Source organism: Phalacrocorax carbo, chromosome 4 (assembly GCF_963921805.1).
Source record: "Phalacrocorax carbo chromosome 4, bPhaCar2.1, whole genome shotgun sequence".
Lineage (NCBI taxonomy): Eukaryota > Metazoa > Chordata > Aves > Suliformes > Phalacrocoracidae > Phalacrocorax > Phalacrocorax carbo.
Genome location: NC_087516.1, coordinates 7,622,604 through 7,644,349, shown reverse-complemented (window position 1 = coordinate 7,644,349; position 21,746 = coordinate 7,622,604). Strand labels below are relative to the sequence as shown.

General features: G+C 34.9%; 1 protein-coding gene across 1 annotated transcript; it reads left to right on the top strand.

Moving 5' to 3' along the window:
• The first annotated feature begins 593 nt into the window (after positions 1-593).
• Positions 594-21,003, top strand: RNF212 (ring finger protein 212). The gene is made up of 12 exons (XM_009506370.2): positions 594-705; positions 2,304-2,365; positions 6,565-6,639; positions 9,485-9,541; positions 11,098-11,156; positions 13,266-13,330; positions 13,420-13,489; positions 14,296-14,341; positions 15,655-15,718; positions 17,534-17,606; positions 18,380-18,564; positions 20,966-21,003. Exons 1-12 carry the CDS (start codon positions 594-596, stop codon positions 21,001-21,003), a joined length of 906 nt encoding a protein of 301 aa, XP_009504665.1.
• Positions 21,004-21,746: the final 743 nt, after the last annotated feature.

The following is a 21,746-nucleotide window of genomic DNA, read 5'->3' as shown; positions in this document are numbered from 1 at the left end:
TGGGAAATTAGCAAACCCTGGGTTTTCTCCAGTCTAAAAAATGAGATTCAAAACTCCTTGATTTGCACTTTTTTTCCCACCAAAAAAAAAGCAAAAACAAACCTGTGACAGTGAATCAATAACCTTCCCAGATTCCTGCATTTAAAAGAATTAAAAACCACTGCCATTTTCCACACACTTGTGGTCCCGATGGCAGCCCTTGCTGCATGGCTGCCTCTCGAGGAGAACAGGGCTTGTGGTGAAACACCCACTCAGAGCCCTGGTGGCTACTCCACTTCAGCTGCCCACGTGTGGAGAAGGGAGGGGAAGATCTCTCAGAGAGGATCCTCTGCGTGGGTACCCTCTCCACTTTGATAGTGAAAGGACAGAAAAAGCCCTTTTTTGGGGTGTGAGGGTCAAACCCTGCTGCCCTTTGGCCCCACTGTGTGGGGGAGGGGCGGGCACAGCCACCCCTCATCTCAGGGCCCCGTGCTGCCTCTGACCAGAAGAACATGGCGGAGGGAGGCCTGTAGGCCTCACCCAGGGGTGGCAAGGAAGGTCGGTGTCTGCCTCAGCTGCCTGCTCCCTGCCAGGCCCTCCTGCCTCTCTGCCCCATGGCTGTCCTGGTCTTTTGCAATGTCTGCTTCTGTGAGCCCCGCAAGCCCACCCCACGGTTCAGCCTCACCAGCTGTGGCCATGTTATCTGTGAGAGCTGCCTCCAGAAAGGTAATGGCTGCTGCAGGCACAGGCGGCTCAGGCCTCTGCTTCATGGGGTCAGGCAGTGCCAGTGGGCACAAATTTACCTTAACTGCTAGCATTTCTGACCCCCTGTGGAAAAAAGAAAGGGATGACATTTCTTCTTGTCAGTTGAGTGTTCTTGATAAACCTTTTCAGTTCTTGCTATCGATTTTCTTTAAATAATAAAAACCACCTGTGTCTGCCTCCAGATGAATTCAGCTGCAGCAGTGTGGCTTTGAGAGCCTTAGACACAGAAAACTGGAGGCTTTCATAAAAGTTGAGTCTGGATGGTTATGATCCATGATTGCATTGTAGAAAAAATAAGATGGTATTTTGTTCTGCCTAATTTTGGAAAGGGCATGCTTTTTCATTAGTGAAAGAGAAATTTGCAAAACATAGGATTTGTTTAGGGCAGGTTTTGCTAATAGTCTTAAGACATTTTAAATCTCAGTACTGGCACTGAAACAACAGAAAATTATCAGCAGCATTAGGAGGATTAGAGGTGATATTTTGAAGCTCTTGTCTGTTGTATGCAATTCCTGAGTCATACTCTGGGACTCCTGTGGTGTGCTTAGCTGAAGATCTGTGGAAAAGATAGCAGAATAAGGAAGCTGGTTTTCAAAAGAGAAAATAGACAAATATCAATGTTTCTCCCTTTGAGGTAATCCTAAATGACCAGGGTTTTGTAAGGACACACAGAATAAACGATCTGTCTGTATTTCAGAATTAAAAAGTTTTCACTAAAAGTTTTCACATGGTTGCTGTTGAGGAGAGACGATCATAAAATGCAGCCTCTAAATACAACTTGCAGGCTCCTAGAACTTGAACAACTTTCCTTTCTGCTGTTAATATGTTTTGGCAGAAAAAAACCTGAGACGTTGTATATTTTTTTTCCGTGAATTCAATAATAATGATACTATCAGGTTTAAAATCTATTTATTCTTTAAAGACATTTATAAACATTGATCCTTAGAATCCTTAGAAAGAAAGCAGCTAGTAAAATTATCAGTTATAAATACTGTAGTTATATGCATTTATTAGAAATATTTGCTAATAAGTTCGCAAATAATCAGAGACATTTTAAAAATGATAAAGTTTTAAAAAGTGATGTTTTTCACTGCAAAATTCACACGGTAAAATTATTAATTATTTGAAGTTAAGGTTTCATATATTTTATTGGGATGCAGTCTGGCTCCCTCAATCTAAAATGTCATTTATCTGGCTGACTTTAACTCATTAGTGCACATAAACATACATTTAATTAAGCCAGTCAAGTAGTCCTATTTAAATCAAAGGAACTAACAGTCACCTGCACTCAGTGACACTAATGATATTCATAAAATCATTTACATAAATGTTTATTTGCGGAAGTAAGACTTGATGACATTCACATGCATTTTCCCTGTGCAACTGTGTGTAATGGTTATAGAATCAAATCCTTTATTCATGTTTATTTGCATTACTTGTATAACCTTCAGATTCCTTCCACAAGCTCCAAACAAAGGCTTAGGCATCAAATTCTATTAAAAATTTATTCGATATCTATTGAGTTTGATGTATATTTTAAGTGTGTCTTTACCTTACAGGGAAAAACGATGAATGTTTGATCTGTAGAACTCCTTGTCGTACATTATTCCTTTCAAAACAGGTAAATGAAGCTTTAGTATTGTTGTATTACATTAATCTGTAGTTTGCTTAACAGCTAAATTATTTGCATTAGAAAATATTTCCCTTTTGTTTGCCAACTGTGACATGAATATTTACTGATGATAGGTTGGTAGACTTAGACGCTTATACACTACACAGCTTTTAGTTTTATGGATTAGTTCAAATAAAAGCCTACAGAGACTCTTTAGGTTTTCAGATTCTGCTGGTGTAAATAATTTCAACCTTTTCAAGAAATATGGCTGGCTACTGTGTAACATCAGTGACTACTTCCAAAATGTGGAAGAATGTTTATTGGCTTTGGCAGTGGTACATCAGAGAACATGGACTGTAATGAATTATTTCATGTAATGGACTGAACTGAAAACGTGCATGGCGGTGCATCAATGTTTTCAAGTGTATGGGGTTTATTTCTCCTTTTTTTCTCTTAAGCTTAACTATCTTCTTCGTGGTGATGTGATTAAGAGAGGATCTGAAATATTGTTGGGAATTCTTATTATTCACTAAAGAATGAACAACTTTTAATTCCCTTCCTTGAGAAATCATTAGAAAGATTTAATTTTCCCATTTCTCTCAGGAACCATCTACTTCTTAGGTGATTTTATAAATGGGTTGTGGAAACATTTGTATTTTCCTAGACTGATGCCTACCTGAGAGACAAGCCTGCCTTACAATGACAAGAAAAATACTACGAGCATTCAATCAGCTAACACATAAAGTCCTACAAGGGTATAAGGCAATCGTGTATGAAACAGAGGACAATTTGGAACTAACCCTGAAGTGGTGACCTTGGAGGGCATGGTTTCTCTAGATATGTTTAAAACTGAGATGATATGTATCTAAATACAGAAATCTCTACCTATACATACTGTATATGAAAAAGTAAGACTTACAATTTTTTTTTGTATTTGTAAACACAGAATCTTGCAGAAATGAAACAGGGTAAGGAAGACAATGCTACCAAAAATACAAAATTACAGCAAAACAACAGAATGCAAACATAATACAAAGGAACAATGCACACAGTAATAAAATTTAAAAAAAAACCCAAAGCCCCTCATAAAACTTCAAAAGAAGGTATTTTAATAAGCTTTCAATATCAACCTACCCTGGCTGTAAATTTTGTTATTAATTTTAGTCACAGAATAATTCATGTTGTCAAGGACCTCCAGAGGTCATCCTGTCTAACACCTTCTCAAAACAAAGCTGATTTTGAAGTTAGATCAATCTTAAATTGCAGCCTTTTGACAGAACTTGATAATGTGCTTCAAAAATACTGAAGGAATTTAAAAATGCAATGATTGGAATACTAACAAAAATATTAGCTGTTTCATTAAAACCTGCTCTGGAGGACTGGAAGGAAGAAAATTACCATATTATTTTAAAAAGACATTAATGATGATTGTTTAGCCTTGATTAAGAACAGATAAAATGATTGGAATGATAATTAAAGATGCATATAAAAAAGTCATGGCTCTGTAATTCGGGAACCTGAGTGGAAATATACCTGGTAACCTTTATGAGCTTGATGCTATGGGAGAATTCCCAATGAGTAGGAGGTCCTATAAATGTGTTAAAACTCCTCATTAAATTGTATATTGGGGCAATCAACATCTACACATTAAATATTCTCATCTTCACAGTAATGCATGCTTGTCACCTTTATATCTTCCTTCTAAGTCTCATGATCCCTGCTTGCTTTTTCCCAGAGGATGGTTGTTATGATAAATCAGAATCTGGCTGTTCATTATTTCAAAATATCACGTTCCCATCTGCTACTCCTCCATGCAACAGATAAAATATAAACAGTGTTCTACAAACGTTTATTTTAAAGAGTACTTAAATCAGCCACAAACCTGGCTGGTTTTTATTTTTCTCAGATCTGATAGGTTCTTAAACCAAGGTCATTGCTTTGTTAAGACCCTAAATAGGTTTCTAGATCTTGCCTCCTATGAATACATTTTAAAGATGTCAAATGTATTTTTATTAATACATTATTTTTTTCTAGAAGAAATTTTATTGTCTTGTTTATATTTTCTTTACTTAAATACAATAGATAAGTTAGACTGTGCTGTCTATATGCTTTTTTCTTTCTCAGTGTGCCAATTCATCGTGTGGAAATTTTTTAATACTTTGGTGATGTCAACCAAATTCAAAAGAGCAGAGGAAGTTTCAAATGCAATTAATTTCCTCCTGTGAGTTCTATAAAAATTAGTAGCTGGGGAAAGCAAAGAAAAGTAGTTTAGTTCCCCTGGTGAGAGAAGTCCAAGTCCAGCTCATTGATAACCAGAAGTGCATTTGGCAGCATGTGCGCAGTTCTACAGTAACCAAACAGCACAGGAATAATCTCCCCAGGGAAGTGGTTGACTTGGCCATGCTGGACACCTTCAGGAGTCGTTTGGACAGGGTGCCGGGCCATCCTGTCTAGACTGTGCTCTTCCTAGAAAGGTTGGACTAGATGATCCCTGAGGTCCCTTCCAGCCTGGGATTCTGTGATTCTGTGATTCTGTGATCTTTGCTCAGATGAAGTGCTATACCAGACATCGAAGCAGATGATGTCAGAACAGGGGGAGCAAAATATACAAATCTGTTGCTAATCCAAGTTATGAACTTAGCTCCTCATGTAATTATTTTTGATATATATAAGACTCAGTTCCCTCTTAATATTAAAAATATATAATATAAGAACATGTTGAAAATAGGTTTGGCAAATGCAGCTCTTATTAAGTCTTGGATATTTCACTTTATACTAGTATTATACTGGTTTTGGAGTATGTAAAAATATCTTCTCTCTATGTTTGTGCATTTCCAAAGGGACCAAAGCCTAGTTCTTTTTTATTTCAATGCAATATTTTTAAATAATAGCACTTATCTTTCTATTTTCTTAGCAGCCTCGAAAACTGTTTCTTCATTCACAGCTGGCTGGATTCTTATTTCTTTCAAGAATTCACCTTTCTTTACTTTTTCAAATTTCTAACTTTTTGAAATTCTTTAGTACTTCTGGGATTAATTTACATTTTGCCTTCTACGGTTTCAGTTCCTTTTGACTGGATTTTGAAAGGTAGTTCCTTACATGAAGGATGCTTTTTTTCTGAGACAATCTTCTTTTGTCATCTCAATATGTTGGGATTGTTTTTGCCTTTCTGTTCATCTTTTGGCTACTTATAAACATACCTTCTATTATACAATCACAAGAGAACCTTCCAATTCACAGTTTACAGGTAGATGGTTTTTTTTTAGCTAGGTACCTGATTTTAAAAGCTGTCTACTGTTACAGTAGAAGATGACTGCAATGTGATCACTGTTAGTTCTTAGTAATATAGCTATTTTAACTTAGTAATATAACTAGTGTAACTATTTTGGGGTTGTATTTTTTTTTTGTTTTTCTTATGAATAAATTAGGAATACATGCATTCTGGAATAAAGGAACTCTTAACTGAATTATTTACATTGCTTTGTAGATTTGTATAGATGTCCAAATGTCACTTACATTCTGAATTTCACTTTATATTCTGTAGCATTTCTTTCTCCCTATAAATAATAAACATATTCCTGAATTACAGTGATAGCTTAGGTAGAGAGCACTTACTCAGCATTTTCTAAAAACTCAGTTGGCAACATCATGATCTCTGATTAAAAGTCTTGGCCACAAAATACTTGAAAAATTAAACTATCATTTTAGGGCTTTTTCTCTCCTGTGAAGATAGCATTCTGCTACCAACAGGCAGGAGAGGTAAAGGGAACCGTGTGAGCGCTGGAACCATTCTGAAAAAGGACTTAAACAAAACTGATTATAAGATGCATCTGTGTTGCTGGGGATGGTGAGAACCAAAAAGCACAGAAAGGGACTGCCAGAAACCTGGCTGTTGGTCTGAAGGCAATGCCTCTTCCAGGGGACCAAAACACCTTCCTTGAATGTCCTCTGGAACTTGTTATTGTCTTAGTTACAATAAGTATATATGTATGTAAATATTAAAACAAAATCACAAAGCCTTCCAGATGGTTAGTAAGGACATTAAATAAAACTGGGCATGTTTTCAATTTCTGTATCATCCTACTCTTATTCTGTCCATTTTTTATTTATATACATTGATCAATTTAAGGAACATTTCATAAAATGTTGTATTTAATATAGTTTGCAAATAAAAATGCTAACATTGGTATACTTTCTTTTCTTGGTAGACAAATCCTGATATTCAATCACTGTTCATGGGAATAGATACGTTGTGCAAGAAATATTCAAAAGAAATAACACAGGTGAATCTGCCTTATAACTTTTTAACTCTATATAATAATCAGCAACTTCTACTGAATTTTATATAAAATATATGAGTGAAATCTTGAAAATTAATGTATGCCCGTTACTGTCTTTTCTTCCTTAATTCCACAGTTTCAAAGTTCTTAAAGCATAAATTATTCATCATGGTCACTGCTTATGTTTTCAAATTCTCTCTGAGGACCACTAGTCTGGTTATTTTAATGAAGTAAAATCACTTTCAGTGCCATGCAATGAACCTTAAACATGCCCAGATAGTGTGCCCTAATTATAGCAATAAAAAGTTACACAGTGAAAACCTGAGCTGGTTAAAGACCTGAGCTGAATGATGTCTCTCTCTCTCTCTCTCCCCCCGCTCTCTCCCCAAAGCGAGCAAGTTAACAATGATCCCTGATCTCAAAGGCTAGGCTTTATTAAAAATAAGAACAATCTAATTCTTCAGGAGCAAAAAAAAACCCAAAAGAGGTCTGTTTTTTTCAGACAGATGCAATAAAAGATTTCAAGTTAAATTTCCTTCCTGCCTTCTGTAAACTCCAGGCAGGATGCCTTACTTCAGGCTTAGTTTCCAGCCGAGAACTTTAGTAGTTGTCTGGGTTAAATGAATACATACAAACTCCCATTGCTGCCTCATTTTCTGCTCCTCTTCAGCTTGGCTTTGTGACTTGCCCTTGTCCCTCTCGCTGAGCATTTCAGTCTCAGTTTCAACTGCTCTAGGTTGAACTGTAGTAGCACATCCTCCCTCAACCCACCTGCAAACTTCATTGTGTATTCTCATCTCCTTGGGCTGGTACTTGTTTGGCCTTGTGGTGAACTTGCTGGTCCAGCAGAAGAATAACCCAGGGAAGATCACTTGCTTCCTTTAATGGTGATTATGGATTCACAGCTGCTCTACTCTATGCTTCACAAATTTCTCCAAAGCTGAGAGGGGTCCCTTTCCTCAGCACTCCTCCTCCTAAGATACATAGGTGACACAAGGTAAAGAAGAAGTCTTCCTCTGTCCTTCCATACACACTTTTTAACAGCATGCATGATGATCAGCAGTTGTTCTGTAAGCTGAACAAATCCACACAGCTATGCCACCAATCATACATGAATACAAACTTCTGTAATGTGTCAAAGAAAGGAAAAAATGGACATGATCTCAAAAGACTAAGGTGGGTTTTCTGTAGCCTGAGATAACCTATGGGAAACATATTGACGTGTAAAGGTATTAAGGTATGTTCAGAACTCCCACCAGCATCAAAAGACATAAGAGCAGCTTGTGCTGTCTTAGCACAGAGGTTTATCTAATTGTATCTGCTGTCACAACAGCAGATGCTTAGGAAAGCATATGAGAACAAGGCTGCCACGTAATGCTATGTCTTCAGAACAGCCTCCTAGCTTTCACCGGCTTGTGGCACAAGGGTTTCTCAAGGTGGGGTTGGTGCCTTTGTAATCAAAAGCTTTTGGTGGATATTTTTCCCCATGTAATTGTTAAATTGTTTTCTGAATATCTAGCACCTATCCCATGCTATGGAAAGGAGGTCCACAGGTTGTACACTGTGTGATGATGATTTCCTTTTTCAGGTTTTAACCTGTTAAACGCTAGTTTCATTTGATATTCTTGAATCCCATTCTAGAGAAAAAAGTAACCAGTCCCATGTACTCCATCTGTGCTAATCATTAGTTATAGACTGCTAACGCATCCTTTCTTCAACTATCCTTTTTTTGGCCATGAAGACTCATATTCTATGTGGTCATTCTTTTACATACTCTTACATACCGCTGATTAATGTGAACTATTTCCAGACCTACCATATTGTTTCTGAGATGTTAAGCAGGCTTAGGATATAGCAACATACATTTTTTGAAGTGGAGCAAATATATTCCCTGTTCTATTAATTTTTTTTTAACCACTTTTAAATGGTTTGCTTTTAAGTTAAGTGGTCATACCGACCACTGAATTGTCATTTTCATAGCTTTCTGCTTTCTAGACCCAAGACCTCATTTCTGAGTGCTGGGAGGCAGCTCAGAGCCATTGCTTCTGAGTAGCTGTTTTTTCCATCAGTTCTTCTGGAGACACTTCTGATCCTTTGATGAGTATCTAGTGGGAACCTCCCAGGCTCTTCTACAGTGAATAAAAAGTAACCATTTCAATTAGATGCTCTGCTATGGCTTTATCTCCTCTGAGTGCTTCTTCTTGGTTGTCTCTATCCCTACACATTTTCTGGCAGTTTTCTTACATGTGAGAAAAAAGATTTATTAGTAAGTTATTGCCCATAGTAATTTGTTCTTCAAGCTCTTGTCTTGCCTACCTTGTATGTTTTTACTTTTAACCTGTCATGGTTTACGATCCTCATTTGGACACAAGAAGTGCTTACATACCACCAGACAGTGTGTCTAACAATTATTTTTTAATTAACAGGATATTTTTGCAAGGCAACTTATAATTGCCAGTAAGACACATTACTTTTTATGTTGCCATTAATTTTATGTTTGCTTAGCACTAATGAATAAGAAACACCACAGCTAAACTGGCTTTCCAATGTCTTTACCTTGTTATTGAACGGAGTGTTAAAATATAAATTCAGTGAAATAAATCTACTAACTCTAGTGTAGGTCACACTAGATTAAATAAAATTGATAAGACTTTCCTACCATACTTATTCCTCTACCATTCCGTAACTTGGAATGTTTCGTTAGAGAGGATATAAAGAAGATATGTTAAATACTTACTAAAATATAGAAAAATTTGAATACTGTGACGTTGTTCTTCTCCATCACTTTTTTGCTGACGTTGCATGAACGTAATTAGGTGAGGCTTCATATAACTGTGTTTATTTTTAGGTTTCAGAATTTCAAGAAAAACATCGTAAACATTTATTGGCATACCACAGACAAAAGGTAACTAATTATTATTGTCTTTTTTTTTTTTTTTTTAAATGTTTGCCTTGTTACTTTGGCTTATTTTTAGAAAATATATTCACCTTTTATTGTAATACTTAGAGTAATTTATCAGGGTTGCCTCATTTCTGTCATCATAAATACCAGGTTTGAATTATTTAAAATTTCTGAGGACTTTATTAATTATGGTTACTATTATTTAATAAAACAGATTTTAGTCGTGGAATGACTGAGATTAAATGGAGAGTCAAGGGGCAGGGAGAGAAGAAACCATTTCACTGCATCAAGAAGAAAGTGGAAGAGGTGGGGAGGGATTCATACTCAGATGATAAGCCTAGAGAAAAAGAAGACTAGGTCTGACAGAATAAATTAGAAGCTTGAGCAATAGAGAACAAGACTATGGGCTAGTACCCTGAGTCAGGGATAGCTCTATCATTAGAGGTTGCATATATATATACACAAAACCCATATATATATCTTTAAGGTATTTTGGCCTTAAAATGATCCAGTCCTACAGAGTGACAGGGTAAAGTACATTGTTCCTAACATCTGTACTGGTCACTTTCTTAATTAAACCTGGCTCTCATGAGGAAAAACAAAAAAGAAGAATACAAAAAAATCAGGTCTTAAGTAAATTGGATTTTGTCTTTAATCTGTTTTGCAGTCTGACATCTGCAAAAAGAGCATAATATCTCCCACAAACAATATGATTTTATAAAGGTATATCAGGTAATATTATTAAAGGGTTCAAATAATATTGTGAGGAGAAGCATGAAAATTTAACAAGAAAATCCATAATTTCTCTTAAAATCAAAATACGAATAGCATGAAGTAATGAAGGACTAAGGTCACACAATGGCAATTACGGATAAAATACAGATGCAGTACTGAGGCTACTGAGTAAATTTTTATATCCTTCATAAAATATAATGTATGAACATGGAATGAAAGACTGTAAAAAATACACATACTAGGGAGCTGACCTGATGTTCTTGACCTTAATGTACTTCAGTTTTGCAAGCCTGTAACATTCTTTACGGGAGATTTTTTGGTTGTGTCTATAACAATAGGACATATTCTTCATATAAGATTACAAATAGATACTGCAAAGAACTGAATAAATTTGAAATCTGAAATAAGAAATAAAGGAACATGGTATTTGGTATTTTATATAGTTATTGGTAACTTTTCCAGATAATTCTGTATTAAATGAAACATAACTTTTATATCAGATATGGAAAGAAAGAAGAAAAATAAAAGCAAACTATTTTTAAGTACTTTTCTTAGTATTCATTTATCCAATATTATGAGCACACTTAACAAAAGGTAATCAAACTACATCTGTAAGTGCCAAAAAGAAGCATATCTTTTTAGGACTGTCTGTTTAATGGATCCACATAACAGCTCTAGTCTTGCCACAATAAATCAGGCATAGCAATGATGTCTAAGGTTAAAACCAATAGCAAACAGTTCAACACTTCAGAATACTAGTTGTATGAAAATGAAGTTGTATATCACACTAACAGATTTTGTTTAAATCTATGATTGCCTCACAGACAGTAAAGTTGGAAGAATCTCTCAAGAAAGTGACACAACAAATGCATCAGATACAATGGTAAGAGGTTTAATGCAGCAAAAGTAAATGAGAAATAGTCTTTGTAATCAGACAACTGTGAGTTTAATGGAGAAAACAATTTAAAAAGTCATGCTTTATTTGCCTTTCTCATATAGTGTGTCGCATAAATAGAAGGAGCATATTTTTTACAGAAATAAATGAACAGTGATTTCTCTCATCAGGTCCGTTTTCTTCATATTAATCAAGCCTGTTGGGAAGGAATAATTTTATTTATAAATTGAAGCCAACAGTTACTCTAAAAGTGAACGTTTAGTAATCTTTATCATATAGATATTGAGTTCTAAAATTGTTATTTGCATTTACATGAACATGTTTGTGTTTTTTCCAATGGGCTTTTCAGCATCAGCCTGGAAAGTACTATGAGACCTTTCCTAGTATCTAGCACATTTGCAAAATTACTTTTGTAACATGATTCTCATCTTCTCTGTTTCTAGTAAAAATCTACTTCTTGACTCATCTTAAATGAGTGTTTTTTTACAAATGCATCAGAAAGATACCAAAGAGGTAGCTCATCATTATGCCCCTACACCTTAATCTTTTTGTCTTATTTATTTCCAACTTAAAGCCAAAGTTCTTCTTGATCCCTAAGTGCACTCAGTACTACTCTTTTCAATTCATTACATTTTGTTTTAATTATTTGTTTGACAATATCACTTTGTTTTTAAATCATTATGTAGTTCTTCTCAATATTGATATAACTTTCCATCTCCAGAACTTTCTGTCTTCAGATTTCACAAACTGCAGGCTACCTCTGAGTCATCAGGGAGTATATTAAACAGGATCACTTGCAAGACTAAACTCAAGGGGACATCACTAGTAACATTTCTGCACTTTCTTCACTTTTTTGTTGCTGTTGCTTCCCTTTTAACTTTTTTTCGTGGTATACTTACTTGATTTAATTGCTCTTATCTCTGCTTTAAAGTCCATACAGCACTCTAATATTTAAATTTAATTAACGCAGAAAATATATACTATCTTACTACTACCAGAACATAAAACAAAAGAAAAAAGATATCAGATTGATCTATTGTGATCCACCTATGCTGAAATTATTACATTTTCCACAAAACATTTGTTTCCATGTCCTATTTTATCCTTCCCATTTTCTAAGACTTCAAAAACTACTGGGGAAAAAAACTTAACAGGCTTAGCCTGCTTTTGCCTTTTAGTGAATATGGGTATAAAGAGTAGTGTGTAGGTGTAATCTGCTTCTCCCTATAGATCCGTCTTTTTGAGAGAAGCCCTTCATGAATGCCACTTTATGAATACCAGTGATCAAGGATGCTGACGTCTCCTTAATAAGCCAGTTCAGGAAGCCAGCAATTTAATTACAAAGTTTTGTTGATCTTTATTCTTTTTCTGTGTTTTTTCAGTGTAGACTTTCTTTGGAGTCAGACATGCACATAATACTGTATTATGCTCTCTTACGCTGTTTGGTGTAATATAACTGAAAGAAAAACAATATAAAGGAAACTATGTATGTGGTGGATTATCATAGTTTATATATTTTTATCCACTGCCTCCTTTTTCTTGTCTGCATGTCAAATAAATAGCATCACAGAGTTCTTACTGAATTTCAGGTTTTTCAGCATTCTGCCAAGACAGTATGACCTAGGGCTTCTCCTTGCATGCCCAGTAGACATATTCCCCCTATTTATGGTTCTTGATGAAGGTATCAGTTTTACGTAGCCATTGGTGAATAGCATAAATATGTCAACTTTTCTTTTGATAACTATATTTTTTAAAGCTTGGGAAATGTATACATTGAAACGAAGATTTCTGGCTCAATAAGAGTTGTATTTTACCGTCAGTTGTTCCATAAAGTACTTTTGCCATAATGTTATCCTAAATTGGTATTGTTGAGCATGTAATGACTGATACAGACATTATGATACAAAGAAGAAGTTAATAGCTTAGGAAATAGATTGTTATTTTGCTTCATGGTAAACAGTGAAGCAAATAGCTGGCACAAACCAGCTATTGATGGATAAAATGTTTTGATTTTATGCTTTATTGACCAACCGGACAAATGAAATAACGAAACCAGCTTTCAATTTCTATCTGTTGTTTCTTCTGTTTCCCCTTTAGTATGAAACCTCCTGAACAAAATACACAACTACCATTTTGCAGTACAAGTAGAAATCCACTTTCCAGTAAGAAGTGTTGGTTTAAGATACTAATTATAGAATACATATCACTGGATATAGCTATGTTCTAATAATAAATTTATTAATGACTTTAGTTCCTTCAAGAAAACAGAATGGTTACTCTTCATGTTCTCTTCATCCTAGTCATCCTTCTGCTTCTGAAATGTAGGTACAAATCAGATGATTTTCAGTGAAAATCTTAACAGTGACAAAATACTGATATTTTATACACAAAGCCATTTTTTGGAAGTGCATTTAACATAAGTATATTTTCTGGGTTTGGGTTTTGTTTCTGCAAACTGTGTAAGTATGAAAGAGCTGGGGAAGGTCTTATCTATCCAAATGTACGTTATAGCTACTTGTATAGATTGCCTTTGTAATCATACAAAGGAATAAATTCTAAGGCATGATGCACCTTATTCTAAAGACTTCTTGCATAGATAGATTATTTAGTGACAAACTCTTCCCATTGACTATAAGGAAAAATTAAATGGCTTGTACAGACACCTACTGTAGTTGTCTAAAGTTAGATGAGATGAACTCCAGTAAGGCTCATTAAATTTTGAATAAATTGAACATACAGCTTGCTCAAGCTAAAAGATTTCTATACCTGTGACTGTGAGTTTATTTTTTATAAAAAAAGAAAATTCACAATGCCCTTGTTGTGGAGACAAGTGACAAATATATAAATATGCATATTTATTCTATATTAACTCCTAGAATAATGACGCTAATCATAAAATAACTTCTCTGTAAACGTCGAAACCAAAGTTAAGAATCAATCAATAGATTTTGCTTACTGCTAGTGGGTTTTGGAACAAGTCCTAAATACTCATATATGTTATGCATTATGTATTATGCTTTTCCATTATTAATCAAATTTAACATGAGAATATAAGGTAATTTTAGTCACTATAATGAATGTGTTATTTTTGTTACAATGTCATACTTATTTTGACCTTTGTTGTAAGAATGGAGTCAATGGAGATTGATCCTGTACCTTCACCAATGAGGAAAGTAAGTGGGGGTTTTGTACGTATGTTTATATACATGTATATGTTCATATATATGCTTTTGATTTCTTCTACTCTGCAAAAAATAGGATCCCCCCGACTTCATAACAATTCTTATGTAAATGCTGATTTCAGCTATACTTGATGCTTTGATGCTTAGTAGAAGTCAGATGATCCCCAAAAAGGAACCAAAAGGCAATTCAATGATTTCTGGAATTACATTCTTCACATGCCATATACAGGATTTTAAACTTCTGATGCTAAATTAAATGGCAAATTCTTGAAATGTCAGTGTGCTTTTATTATAAAAATGTTGTAACTGTTTCCAAAATAAATGTCACTAATGCACAGATTTGAGAGTTGCAATTAAATTTAAGTTCTAATATATTAAAGAATGGAAATATAGGTAAGATTTCCACCTTTGCCACCCCCCATGTAGATGTCTGCAGTGCAGATCTATGCTAGCGTCTCAGGGTTTCCTTTATAACCTATGGATTGATTATATCCATAGATAGACCTATATACATAGGTATAACCTCATTAGTGTGTGTGGTTCATCTAATTCTAAAGGACACTTATTCCTGTTTCTCCTCCTTGACAATAAGGGAATTTCAGGGGATCAGGCTGGGTGTAAATGCTGTCATGGTGAAGTTACAAGAGGTGAATCACTTGGTGCTCTTAACTTCACAGCTTTCCTGAAATTTCATTTATGATGGATAAAAGGTTTTTTTAAGCCACAAATCAAGCCAATAATTATGTTTCACCTTTTGCAAATAATTTTGTTTGCTGCTTTGGCCTGTGCTCAGGGGCATTAACATCTGTATAGTATCTTCTCATGTTAAGAAAAAGATAGATGTAAAAGTCAATGGTTAGAACCTGATATTTGAATAGGGAATTGCAAGTTTTAAGTGACATCTCTAGGAGGAGAATGAAGGCAGGAGCTTTTCACTGTATTAGTATTTTGATTAGGAGAGCTAACATCCAGCAACAGATGCTAGCTTAAGAGCGGAATCTCAGCACAGAAATGATGTAAGTGTCTGGTATTTTTCTTATCTGAATGTGACAGAAAGGAGTTCTTGGAATAAAACTAAAATACATGTACTTTTCTCCTCCCATAGATGTCTAAAAGATAGTAACTTAATTCTGAGGTTTTGCATTTTTGTGCTATGAACAAAACTGGCAGCGGAGAGTGCCAGCAATCTGCAGTCTTTATAGACCTCAAAGATGTAATGCTGTTGCTTAAAACACCTTAATAATTAACATATTTATTACACTGTTATACCTTGTATACACTGTAATACCTTGCCACTCATTTAGCCTGAGACACCAACTGGTCCAACAAGATTATCATTAATAACTCCACCGCAAGATGGACGTATGGGTGAGTAAAAATAAAGTTTGTAACTGGATAGCACTTGTATTACATTAAGAGGATTAATAAATTAAAATCCATATATTATCAATTTCCTGAGAAAAATTAAATTGTGTTGAGGTATAAGGAACTTATGTAGGCATCAATCCTGCGGAAGGGAAATAGTTAAAAATGAAGAATTGAAAAAGTCTTCCTAGTACTGACCTGCTCTGTTCTGTGAATAATTACTTGTAGCCGAACTGATTTTTGCTGTGCAATCATAGTGAACAGCTGCAAAGAAAATACTGTAATGATATCCATGGTTGAACAGAACAGGCATACTTGCAATATGTGTTGCAGATCCTCTATTAACCTTCATAATTGTATTTGTTTATAGTTACCAGAGATTAACATTTTCCATAATGTCATGTTAAAAATCACATGATGAAAAGGGGGGAAAGTAAATGGAAAAAAGTATTTCATGACAAAAGCAAGGTAATTAAGTTGAGATCAAGAATTTCTTCAGAAAGGTGATTTTTTTTTCACCATATCACTGTGATAGGGTAAAAGACATTTTAATCCCCTGTACTTCCCTTCATTCCTGGGCTGTTGCAGAGCTTGGGCAACACTCTGATATACACAAGACGTGAAATTAGTGCAGACTCCTTGAGTAGTGCTTATTTGTGAGTAGTTTCCCAGAATTCCTAATGCTCTGCAGGTCTACTGTTCATGTGTCCCTCCCATTCTTTGTTTTACATTCAGTGTGTTTCTGTAACAGTCCATTCCCAGGCAGTCTTTCAGCTGGCTTCAGCAGTTAATAGAATCACCTCCAGCCACGTAAGGAGCTTTTAGCACTTGTGTTTTATATGGTGTAAACATCTCAAAACAAAGACAAACACAATTGCAAGGCGATTGTAATGAAGGAACAAAAATTGCTCTTTCTATGTTTTGTCTGATTTATATGTTTAGATCCTTCCCAAATGCATGCTTGCCTATAAATTTATGGATGATAAATTAGCGAGAGTTGAGGCTAACAGTTTTTTTTTTATTGTGCCTAAATATAGATACTTAATTAGATGATAAAATTATATGTAGAACAGTTATGTGTTCAGCACTTTTTAGAATCAACCCATAAAGTTTTGCAATGGACAAAGATGAATGAATCAAAAAATACTTGCAAAAGTAAGGGCAAGTAGAAACAATGATTTAATGGTGTACTAAAGAAAGTTTCCTTCCCAGATATGGATGGAGCAAAAAGAATAGCTGAAGAACTGGAGCACCTCAGCAGAGCTGTTATTCTAATGTGCAGAGCTGATAGTCTAATAATAGTCATAAATGAGAGTAGGTGAAAGAAACCAACATATGTGCTTAACTTGAAAAATATTTGCAGGAATGGCAGTGTGATGTTTTCATGACAGCTAAGCTCTATGTAGGATTCATCTATTGAGACTAAGGACAATTGTTCACCCTTATGCTCTGCTGGAGTACTGCTGAGGATTTTTGATAGCTTTCACTTTTGCTGGATCTTCTTCCAGCAAGAGGTACTGGAAGACAACTCATGCCTCAGCAAATGTCTCATCTGTACTAAATTGTAAAAACACATTATTAATTTTTATGGCTGTTTTCATCCTTTCTCAAGTGACATGGTGACTTTATTTTGTCAACCAATTCCTTATCTTTCATTGCCTATTGTAATTGTGCACCATTTTTTAATTCTTGAATAAACCAATCATGAATTTTCCCAGAATAATGCAATTAAAGTACTAATCTTTGTTTCCAAAGTTATCTCTTAAGTAAAATGGGTGATTCATGTTGGTCCTGTTTTCAAAAATTCGATTATTACAGGTAGTGTATCCTACAGAAGTTCTCAGTCATCTGGAATAATATCAAGTCAAAATAGTAGAGCAGGATCTACAAGGTAATTAAATACCTTTTCAAGACGTTACCATCTCCTATTAGAGACTGAAATTTCTCTTGTCTGGCCTGTCTTAATCTGTACATTTAAAGGTTATAGCCTATATCTGAAGAAATGTTATTGTGCAGGGTAGCTATCACCATTATGAACGTGTTTGTTATTGTTGTAAAGCTTTATTTTGAAATCACTTTCTTCAAAAACGTGCAGAGATAATCTGAGCTCATGTGACTGTGGACACCTACAGTCATGGTACTTTTATACAAAGGGTAGTAATTCTGTAGTAAGAAAGTGCTTTATAGTTCTAAAAATCAGAGGTGACGACACCATCTACACAAGAGCTATTCTCTGAATAACCTGAACATCTCCATGCAGTGTGTAGCAGGTGTTTCAGGCTTTTCATCTAAACATTGAAAATATCTTAAAACTGTGAGAATTACTAACATCAAGAAAAAACTTAAAATGGTTCTGGAAAAAGTGAGTTCTTGTTCTCTATAATCATTAAGCAAAATATATCTTCCAAGCACAAATTTAAAATACATACAACAAAATATTTCTTTTTTTTTCCATCTCTGATTCATATCATTTATTTTGTCCCTCTGCTTTTTAAAATATGTAAAAGTCCTGAAGAAGCAAAAATATGATATAGAATGTGTAGAACACAATAATTTATAGCATTTTCTGCTAAAAAAGTAACACTATGTATTTAAGGGATTTTGAAATCTCTTGTACTATGAATGTAGCCTCAAATCATATCCATGTATTAATTTCATTAACAGATCCACACCTATAAGACTACCACATAGTGGATGTTCACTTGCATCATCATCTGGATCACAAAGTAGTAGAAGGGGGTCTGATTTCAGAACCCCTCAGTTGTATCCATTCACATCACCTTCCCCACAGTCATCTGCAACAAGACACCCAATCACCATCTCTGGACTTCTTCAAAGGCAACATTTAGGCAAGTACCTTTTATAAAATCACAACATTTAACACTTCCTGAAAAATTTTCAGCATAACATACACTTATTACTTATTTACTGGAGAATAGTAAATAAGAAGTAAATTAAGCAACAGAAAAGTAATAATTCAAAATTGGAAGTGGCTATCAGCAAAATATGAAAAATGTTGATGTTTATGATTATTATTTTGCCTTAGCCTTCTGTGTAATAAGATATCTGCTGTGAAAATGTGTTCTTGCTTCACCCCATAAAAATTATAATAATAATAATATTTTAACAGACATTTAAATCTAATAATTTCCATAATAGTTTTCTAGAAAAATACCAGTTCTAAATAATGCAAAGCATATAATAATTGCACAAAAAATAATCTTGCAACAAATCTCAAGTAAGGAGTAGAGAAAAGAGAAATGGAACAGTGGAGAAAGTGCAGTGAACTCAGTGGGAGTCATAGCAAGACTGAGATAGTCAACAGGAGTCCTTTAATAAAGCAGAACAGCTGAGTTGACACATGGGAAAGAAGGAAAAAAAAAGGTCTATAGTGAAAAGAATGAACGGGAGACAGTTCCTCTATGACTGAATAGCGTGTTGTAGAAAGTGGGTGGCAGCTGACGTCTCTCTACATCCAGCAGAGAAAAAAGAAACATAAAAGGAAACTGCAGTATTCTGAGAGTAAGAAGTGAAGTGTTAGTCACCTGGTTATTTGGAACTAGGGAACACTAATGAAAATTAACAAATGAGTGAACTCTTTCTAAAAATGAACAACAGATAGGGAATGAGCAGATGATGAGACAGAGAAGAGGAAGGAAGTTGTGTTAAGAAATAGAAGAAAGGTGAGGATATTAAAAAGCTTGGGAGAAGAAAATGAGCCCAGAACAGTGCATGGGACAGAACAAAGGCTATAGAGGAAGCAGATTAAAGAATGTGTGAAGAATGGAGATGAGAATGCAAAATATTAATGTAAAAGAGGAAGTAGGTTTGACCAAAGGAAAAAGATGAGAGGATAGTAACGGCTATTTTTCCTGCAAAGCAAGAAAAGCAGAAGCGAGACGCTGTGGATAGTTACAACAAACAGACCAAACAAAAAAGCAAAGAGTAAGGAAATGATAGGAAGAAAATTAAAGAAGGCAAAAGCATTTTCTAGCCTTTTATTTTTGTGTTTTATAACTACTTATTTCATTGTACTTCTCTGTCACATGCTCTTTATCTTAACAGTTCGGGAGGAAAGGCTTAGATGATAGTTATGACCATTTGTTGCTGGCCATTTTTCCAATATTCTGTATGATATTAACTTTATTTCCTTTATTATTACCTATTATCCTGTCACAGACTTCAGTAGTAATCTTCCCAATCCCATGATTTTTTCAGTCCTAGTAATGTTCTCTCATTTGCCAAATTTTCTGTCTCAACTTCACATTTCTTACAGATCTAGCTGTCAAGACACACACAAATGTCCACAAGTGACCATAAAAAGGGAGGGTATTGTCTGTTGAGTGCAGCATAAAAATAGCTAAAGTAGCGGCACAGAGACCATCCCAAGAGGGGTGTAGGTAGGAATTGCACTGGGACAGATTAATTAATAAAATGATAGAATCATAGAACAGCCCAGGTTGGAACGGACCTTGAAAGATCATCTGGTCCAACCTTTTGTGGGAGAAAAGATGAGATTATCTAGCACCAATCACATCTTGGAAACCTAAATCTCATATTGCAAAGTACACATCACAAGTGAAATCTTTGTTATTTATATTAGAAGGATAATTCAGCTATAAAATATTTTCCAGTCCATATTACTAAATGTGACCTTTCTGTTGAAGACTAACACATCCCAAGCAGTTCTGAGTTCATGAAACTTCATGAAACAAACATAAAGATATTTTGAGAAATGCACTCATACTCAAGTTGTGAATGCTTATAGCTTATAGAAGCTGCCTTTGTAATTGTTCTTGTGGAACTTGTGGACAGAGATATAACAAGTGAAATAATGGATGAACCTGACAGAATCTGTAAATACTGTACTAGAAATAAAAGTCCAAAAAAACCAGCTACATTGACCTTGAGTATTAGTCACCTTTGAGCTGTATGTTTACAAGTTAATTGCAGTTCATATGTAGAACAAAGCTTTGGACATTCTCTGTGTAGCTGAAACTGGAATATGGCAAAAATACTTTTACCGAAAAAAAAGCCTAATTCTTTTATATAAATAAAAAGGAGCATATTTAGATTCATAAAAAGAGCTATACAAAAGTCCTCACCAAAATGTATGGGTTTTATTTTTAATATTGATGATTTTCACTTTGTCTCATCCTTGAAAAAGTTCCCAAAATAATTTACATTAATAAAGTTTTCTGTTAGTCTTACTAATTTTTTTTCCCATTTGTACTTGTATTCTTATTCTAGGATTGACTAATTTTGGAGGACATTCAGCAGAAAGATAAGCAAACATCTGTGAATTGCTTTGGTCAATAGGCATCTGGAGAAGCCCTACACAGTCTTTGGATATCTAAGGATTTATGATTTCTATAAAATGTCAAACTGGCATAAAACAGCTACCCATTCAGCCTAAATAATGCATTTAAAACATCATTGATCTTGCTGATTAACATCTACAGTAGTTTTAAACAGGAGTACAAAACCCTTTTGCTGGTTTTAGAAATTTTTATGTAAAATATATTGTAAAAATAAACAGCCTTTATTAATTAAGTGTTAAGACAGAACATGATTGTATATTCAATGAGCATTTCTTGCTGTGAATCTATTGAGCTGCAGTAGAGCTCTATTTTTAAATTGTTGCACCTGTACAGTGTTAGAGATGAACCCCAGTCCTAAAAAAAAATATTAATTTATGGGTTTTTGATTCCAGAATTCCAAATTTCTGTTCGTACTCAATAGACCACTTTTTGTTTGCACTGTTGAAAGGGGTAAGGTTTGAGGGATATTACATTCTGCCAGGCTCTGCCAAGCTCGTAATACAGTATTGATTCCACACTCCAGAAAGTTTACCTTTCAATTTAAGTAGCAATGCAATGATTCCTCCCCAAAAAGGAATGAAATGGGGGAACTGGGATGAAGAGACAAAACACAGATTGCCTTCACTCTCATACAGGAAAAACAGCTGGAGACTCTGAATGGAGGGTGTTGGAACGCAAGCTTTTTTCTTTCGAGAATAACTCTTATGTTG